Source organism: Cucumis sativus, chromosome 2, assembly GCF_000004075.3.
Source record: "Cucumis sativus cultivar 9930 chromosome 2, Cucumber_9930_V3, whole genome shotgun sequence".
Classification (NCBI taxonomy): domain Eukaryota; kingdom Viridiplantae; phylum Streptophyta; class Magnoliopsida; order Cucurbitales; family Cucurbitaceae; genus Cucumis; species Cucumis sativus.
In genome coordinates, this window is record NC_026656.2 from 24,768,919 (window position 1) to 24,777,148 (window position 8,230).

Here is an 8,230-nt window from a genome sequence, read left to right on the forward strand (position 1 = left end):
GTCGGCTTCATAATCTCACATAACTTTTTTTCTAATCTTGCAATCTTTTTTACAGGCCTTAGAAAATGAGACTATAGTTAGCATAGAAAAGGTGAGTCAATGAAGGGCAATGGCATGATTTAAACAAATTCCTTTGAAGGAAGAAAAAGAAACCTACTTGTTTAGCAGGTTGTGAGACCTTTAACACGTGTGAAAAAAATAAGTAAGGAGTCAAACAAGTCTCAAACAAAACAAAAACGAAAGTAATGTGAAGACATTGTTCATCACTAGAATTTTTTGGTAAACTAGAATGCGTATTTTATGTAGACATATATACGAGTGAAATAAAATGTAAAATATGGTTAAAATATTATTGTGAATCCTAGGTTTTTAAATGTCCATTTTTAGTTTCGATATTTTCATAAATCTAAAATTTAATCTCTCAACATTAACTTTTTTTTATTGGCTAAAAAATAGTAATCATTTTCATACAAGAAAATACAGTATGTACAAATATTATCAAATCGTTACTACTAAATTTAAGATTTGGACTAAAAAACTAAACATTTTGAAAGAACATTAACAAAAGTCCAAATTTCGCAAATTGTTTGGAAAGGACCCTCAAGAGGCAAAGCATTTATTCGAATGGGCAAAGGTTGTGGGAACAGAACATGTGTTTCTTTTCTTATTTAATTTGTTCACTGTTATTCATATTCTAGTGTCAGCCAAACATTACATACTTTAAAAACCTCTCTCTCTCTCTCTTTCCAAGAACATTTGAAGAAATAAACTAAAAAAAAAAAAGAATACAAAACACTCTGTAGTCTGTAACCACCATATCTTTCTGCAGTTCATTTCCATAATGTTTAATCCTACATGTGAATCCCTCACCACTCATTTGTTTTTACTCTCTCTCTCTAATGTCCCAAGAGAAATGGACATATAATCTTCTCTGTCCCAGATTCAGAACATACTTTACACCATCTGTAAGACAAAATAAAAGAAACCAAAAACAACTTTTAGTTTCCTAAAAGAAAATTTTACAGTATAACTTTGTCTGAACCCATTCTTCATTAACTCTTCTCTACAAACAAAACACAAAACCAAAGTGGTTCAGAAGAACCTTTAATGATCATATAAAGATGAAACTTGTTTGCAGATAGTGTGGTGAGATTATTATATCTACAGAGTGTAACTTCACCAGACCTGAGTAAAAATGAGCTTCAGATATTGTCATCATGATCATCATTCATCATAAGAAACATGGAAACCGGTGGTGCAGCCTGACGCCTCAACGTCCTCAGCCCCACAACAGTCGTAGAACTTGGCAGCATACGGCGGGTCATCGGGTCCCAATTCATAGTACCTTGAATCAATCAACTAAAAAACTCAGACTGCAAAAATGAAAGAGTAAATTCAATATTAAAAAGAAAAAGAAGTATTCATTCATTCAACAGTAACAATGTCAGGGAATCAAGGAATTTAAACCACAGATCTTATGGTTATTAGTACACTCCGATGCTAATTGAACTAAATACTGCTTTTTTTAATATATAAAATATATATTTGAACAAACAACATACGGAGGTGAGAGATTAGAACCTCTAACTTACTAGTTAAAAAGATCTACCTATAAATATAAATATTATAAGATGGGATTTGGAACTTCCATGAGAAATATGCCAACCAAGAAATTCCTACCAACTTTAAAAAGAGAGATGAGACGAGGAGTAAAAGACAAATGAGACAGAAACGTCACTTGGGGAGGCATCCCACACTGTTCCAGTCCACTACTTCACACAAAGCTTTTTCTTTTTCATTCTATCTTTTTGAGTGAGGACTCTGATCCCTTTACAAACTGGAATGAATCATAAAATTGATACGTTCCTTAAGTTAGTTCCTTAAGTTAAATCCAGAAAAAAATATATATAATAAAAATTATTGGAAGTAGAGACAAGAACAAACATAAGTTTTACGATGGAAACCCTAGTACAGGGAGAAAAACCATGGTGCACATTTTTCTTATTATTTTCTTATGAAGATAATTAAACAAGAGAGGAAGACTTTATAGGCCAAACGAGCCTAAAAGAATAAAAAATAGGGTAAAATAAATTACATAGCCTTGGACTTTCAACATTTAACAAGGCCACTATTTCTAACAATAATAAAAAAGGAACCCAAATGAATTGAACTTGGGGGATAGTTTTCCAGAATTTGAACTAGATCTAATCACATTTGTCTAATTGTTTCCTAAAACGATTATAATACTAAATCTCATCAAGCAGAATCATCTATCTATTTCAACTATAATTAGTTCAATGTGTCTTTCAAACAAGTTGACTTTTGACTAAATAGAAATTAATTTTCACACCAGACATGAATTTTCAGAAGACTTCACATCCACCATTCCATCATCAAATTCAGCGTTATTCTATGACTATAAGCCAATGCAAGCTCAATCATGTGGCGATTTCCATCCCCACCACTCCTTATTGTCACACAAGTGTGATTAAGCTTAGTGACATCTTTCAACCAGGAAATGAGAAGCAACTCATGCAATCATGTCATGCCAATTTTAATGCACCTTGCTGACTTGGTATTCTAGGGGAAAACCAGCTCACACAACTCACCCACCTATACTTTAATAATGGAAGCATAAAATAACTAAACTGTTTATTTGGATGTTCAACAAATTAATAAACTATAAGCAAATTGTTCCTCGTCATTTCTAAATTGTCAACAGCGCCTCTTACAAGCAGTCAGTTTACAAATCATGGTGTATAGAGAAAAGATAGACTTTAAACAGATCATTCATCTCTTTCTGAAAAATCAAGTTTGACAAGTGTGAACTAATGAGAAGAAATAACTTAGGAGCAATTACACTACAACTCTGAAACTCTACTTCAAAGCTCACTATTTACTAGTACATCTAAACTCCACCATATTAATACAAGCAATTCATAGGAACAGTTTTCAAATTTCAATAACGCTAAGAGATGCACATTTCGATCTATCTATTCTTGACATATTTGTAAACTTAGCCTAGAGAGGTTTAATGCGGTGTTTCAACCGACATTTGAATGCCTTTATCTATGCATCACATCATCCACAATGGAAGACATAATTTGGATTTTTTTTTTCAAGGGTATAAACAAGTTTATGTGCAAAATTCCACATTATTCAGCACTAAGAAACTCACAAAATTAAAAACCTTCAGGCCATAGAGATACTTAAGTTCGCTTGGTTCACTATTTACCTCTTTAAGCATAAGTCCTAATCAATTCGTGGATTGTGGTTGGTTGCATAGCTGATATCTTTCATCAATCAATCTAATGTCCAGAAATAATCCAATCTCAATACGCTCACTAGATTAAAAGTTGTAAACTATGGTCGAGAACCTACGACCTTTGATGGGAAAAGAACAGATGGTTTTTGAACCTTTGATAACTCCTTCTCAACTAAATGGATCTGGAAAATCTGAAGCACTGATTGATAATCTGATAATTACACTGTAGTTTATCAAAATATTCATATTTCTCCTGAAACAAAAAGCACGTTGATGACAATAGAATAATTTGTTACAAACTTGGAGTATGATAGTCTCTTTTACAAATCAAGAGACCCATTGAGCATGGATCAATCGGTTTAGTCATATACCCTCAATCAAGAAGTCAAAGGTTTAATTCCTCCAACCCCAACCATTGTTGAACTCAAAGAAAATAAAAAAGTGACTAACCCACCAACACATCACATTGTAATCAACCATGTAGCGATCCAAAATGAGAATAGCTATTAACATCAATTTGTATAGATTTTGAATGAAAACATAAACAATTTGAAATTAAAGCATATAATGCAACAACCCTTCCCCATTCTTACTGCGTTCCTCGAGTTGTGGATGATTCGTCTAAGTACCTCATACTTAGAGTTGTTGCCATTGAGGAACTTCCCCCACTTCTGAGCTAGCCGGTTGGTTGAAATATTCAAAATGATAAACAAAGTTGCATACATGGGAAACAAAACTTGTCCTTTCAACAACTAAAGCCAACCATTCAAAGCAGGCATGGATTGCACAAAAAAAATACAATTCTATTTCGGCAATTAGAGTACTTATAGTCATTTTGGAAATGAGGTTCTCAAGGTATCTGATAGGCCATCTTTTCTGACCTAAATCAGGTTAGTTCTAGGAAATTTTATGGATAAATGTGCTTAATTGCAAAAAATCAAGCTTGGGAGGGCTTGAGTCGATTCTAGGTGATTTTGAGTTTAAATGGATCAAAGCATAACGTTTTGAGATTAATTTGAGCGCCCATGGTGGTGACAATTATACTCCTAAACTTTAGAAGTTAAAAACCCCAAAGTAAAGAATGTATCAATTTAACTCCCAATTTTCATTTGTGAATGAATTCAAATCATCTGCTGGTGATTGATAGCTATTTTCACTTGATTCCATTTAAAATCAACTAATAAAATGACTTTTCACCCGAAGTTTTAAGAAAATACAAAATAAAATTTAGGAAAAAAGTCTTCTTTAAGTGAGTCCAGAAAAATAGAAGATAAAATGAAAAATCTCCCATAAACGACTGATATCCATTTGATTCCATCACTTCTTTCTTATATTATGTTAATTCCGGCATTTAAAGAAGTCTTACACGTGTTAAAATTATGCACTAATGTTTTAGAATGAAATCCTAACACAGGGTCTAAATTGATTAGCCAAGGTTTTAACTGATACATTACTAGTTAAGGGTTAGTGATACAACCTCCAAAGTTTAGGGGTGTAAATTAATTTACTAATCATAGTTGATGCTCAGAATTATCGGTCAAATTTATGCAGATTTCCATGTTAGGATGGGAAATGAAGCAGTGAAGCAGACGTGAAAAATGTGAAGCAAAACCAAAAAATTTAAAGAGAGATGTATTTGTTCGTTTTCCTGGCTATGAATTGTATGAGGCCAGATCATCTTTCTACTAGGAGCCCCTAATATGGTAGGCCAAGTGGAAGTGCAAGGAGAATCTAAGATATCCTGGATAGACCCTAAACTAAGAGATCTTCGGTTTCATAGTTTTTTCCCAAAACCAGCTCCATAATAGAGGGGCAAGTAGCAATTTCACATAACTCAAAGATTGTTAGGAACATAGAACCAGCCCACCCACCCTTGATTTACTAAACAGAAGAACTTCAATAATATTCAGATACTCAAAGATTGTACAAAGCCAAATAGCAAGATTATAGGCGGGAGTATTTGCACAATCGTGAGGGGAGTACTAGCATTAGCAACATAACTTAGAAAGCTGAACCCAAGTGGAGTTGGTAAAACAAACCCCTTGTGAAAGAACATTTAAACAGGCCCAAGTCGAAACTTTTGGCAGGTAAAATGGTCTTCAGAAGGGATTTGTTAAACAGATTCCACCCTGGTTTGCATTCTAAAATCTTTTGCAAATACTCCCCAACTATTTATCATGCTAGTTGGAGCCGTGAGCACCTATGAGGTTTCTGGAGGGCCCTTTATCCTCCCTGCTTATCATAACACGTTTTACATTAATGAATGCCAATGGCTTCAAGTTTAGAAACACCACAGGGAAAGTTTTATGATTTAACTAATAAAAGCTTATGTTTTGTACCATCTGAAATACTTGAGAACTAGATGATCATGTGGTAAGCTCTTAAATTATGGGACAAAACAAAATAAAGCAGCATTTCAATCACATAGCCAATTACTAATCAGCGGCTACCGAAAGATAGTGATACAGGTTTAAAATTGAAGATCACATCCCATCAAATAAGGCAGTTACTGAAATCATTCCACTCTATATCCAGAAGAAAGAGAGAGAAAAGGATAAAAATATCATAAACTATTCATAAAATAGAGAAGCTGAAATGAAAATTATGCTGCAAAAATATATTATCTTATCTTGTTCTGTCGGGACCTACAACATCAATAAGATCTTTATATATAGTGTCACAGACTACAAACTTAAAACCATATATCCTGTTAATCGTAGTGCTAAAAATCAATTTCTCTTTGCAAATCATTAACAGCAAACTTAAACCCTAAAATTCACTCAGTACTATAAATTCGCTAAAGCAAAAGTGCTAACACCAGTAGTTCAAAGTGCAAACTACAAATGACTATTGATTACATTACAGGCTGCAGAGAAAATAGTCTCAACTCCTGCTGCTAATAACTAAGAAGCCCCATATCTACTTGGTAACTTACTTTTTGATTAGTTTGGCCAATGTTTTTGTGTGTTACTCATTTTTCTTTGAATAAAAAAAATGAAAAGAAAAAAAAAAAGAGAACTCTGTTAGTAGCTGGCTAGATAACCTGCCATCATATCCAGCGGAATTATTCTGAGGCAGAACTATCAAACCTACTAAGCCTTCCAATAACCAAACCTCTTGTCACAAACATGAAATTTTTAATACAGTTGCGTTTTCCCTCATTCAGAAATAACAGTAATAATAGAACAAGGGGATCAAGCACAATCGATGCTAAAAAAAAGTGATTGAAGTTAAAGTCCACTGGCTTCAAAGAGACTTATTATAACACCAAACAATGAGAATGGCTCGAAAACACGAATAACAACCAAATCAATAGACAGAGTGCACCCTAGTCCAAGAACACAAGAAACAAAATTCACTAAAATAAAGCAAAGGCAAGAACAAGTATGTGTTGGATATTGGATGAATGATGGAAATTGAAGAAAAGGGAGGATTATAGATTACCTCTTTTGGTCGTCGTGGCGACGACAGACGAAAAAAGAAGGATGGAAACGGCATGAAGAGGATGAATTGGAGGATGGAAGATAGGGGCGATTACATATTCGGCAAAGCTTCTCCATTTCTTCACATTTACCACTCTCGCTCTGTTTCGTCATTCTTACACTAATTCCTTCAAATTCAGTTCAGGCATTCGTTTCTTTCCTATGAAATGGTAAAGAGTGAAACTATGGATGCGATTTTTTGGTTTTTTCTTTAATTAGGAAGAAAAACAATAATTTTAAATATCATTTTAGAAATAAGTTAGACACATCACATGTGACATATTTTGAAATATACCAAATAGATATATATTATTTTATTGATACAGACGATCATAATAAATATTTAATAGTCAGTTTGTCCAATACATACATGTCAATTGAACTAAACTCAGGTTAATTAACTTAAAGTTTTAAAAATCTTAAATTACAAACTTTCAATTCAACTCATAAAAAAAAGTTGAACACCATATCTAGTTTAATTTTGATAAAGTCACTTATTTTAATCTAATTATAATTACAACATTTAACTTTTTAAAAAAGTAGTATTGTATTTTTTATGAATATAAAGTAATAATTGGAAGAAAAAAAATAGTAGAGATTTAAGAATATTATTGATATCAATATTATGTTTTCTGAGCCTGTTAAGGAGGGTCTGAATTTTGAACTTCGTTGAAAATAGTTTTTTCTTGATGGGCAATGCTCATCGAGATATCATTTTTCCTGAGGACCTTCCTCATGATCTTATCATAAACCCAAAATTATATATATATATAAAAAATTCTTAATTGGCGATGTCATTTTTCTTGATGGACCTTGCCCATGATCTTTTTTTGGTATGTCTATCAATAAAATTATAAACTCATCAAGAAATCTAAAACATATACATTAATCTTTTTTGATGATGGTCATTGCAAATCAAGAAAATTCATCCCTTGATAAGCTTCGTCCATCAAGAAATCCTAATTAACTTGATGAGCATTGTTAGTCAACTAATATATTATCGTCCATCAAGAAATAGTTTTTTTTTTTTTTTTTTTTTTTTACGTTTGTGGACCATCAACAAAACTAACGAAACTTTGTCCATCAAGAAAATCAATAACCCACGTTTTTTACATTTTTTTGTATTTCTTCAACAAAATAAGGAAATTTTTCTTGACGTACGTGACTATTAAGATAAACATTGTACCAAGAAAAATATTTTTCTTGATAGTCATTTGTCATGACCATCAAAAAATCAAAATTTGGGTGCGACATGAAATACCAAATTTGTAGTAGTTATTTTATTATACTAGTTAGTAACATATACATTGCACATGAAATTTGTCATTTTATTTTAGTATAATTTGTCATTTTTATTTTAGTATATAAAAAAAGTGAAATTTGTATAAATAGTATAATATGAATTTAAAAAAGTTAAATTTGAAAGTTAAGATATTTAAGTTTAATGAGTTATGTAAAATAAAATATTTAAGAAAAGAGAGGT

At 32.2% G+C, this 8,230-nt stretch overlaps 1 protein-coding gene across 3 annotated transcripts; it reads right to left on the reverse strand.

The window, feature by feature from the left end:
- Window positions 1-635: 635 nt before the first annotated feature.
- Window positions 636-6,944, reverse strand: LOC101216981. Of its 3 annotated transcripts, none has more exons than XR_004214574.1 (3): window positions 6,710-6,944; window positions 1,186-1,373; window positions 636-963 (listed from the first exon to the last, which is right to left on the reverse strand). XR_004214574.1 is itself a non-coding variant. In XM_004148032.3 (3 exons), exons 1-2 carry the CDS (start codon window positions 6,859-6,861, stop codon window positions 1,225-1,227), a joined length of 273 nt encoding a protein of 90 aa, XP_004148080.1. In that variant the 5' UTR covers window positions 6,862-6,941; the 3' UTR covers window positions 636-1,063; window positions 1,186-1,224. The 3 variants fall into 3 exon arrangements, 2 of the variants coding, with proteins under 2 accessions (XP_004148080.1, XP_004148079.1); XM_004148032.3 differs by having other exon boundaries at window positions 636-1,063; window positions 1,186-1,345; window positions 6,710-6,941; XM_004148031.3 differs by having other exon boundaries at window positions 1,186-1,345; window positions 6,710-6,938.
- Between the last annotated feature and the right edge of the window lie 1,286 nt (window positions 6,945-8,230).

Bases quoted from the DNA above. Each gene is read 5' to 3' on its own strand.
- LOC101216981 (XM_004148032.3), bottom strand. From the start codon at position 6,861: ATGACGAAACAGAGCGAGAGTGGTAAATGTGAAGAAATGGAGAAGCTT. The intron at 1,346-6,709 runs GTAATCTATAAT...GATTGATTCAAG, and splicing joins CGCCACGACGACCAAAAGAG to GTACTATGAATTGGGACCCG.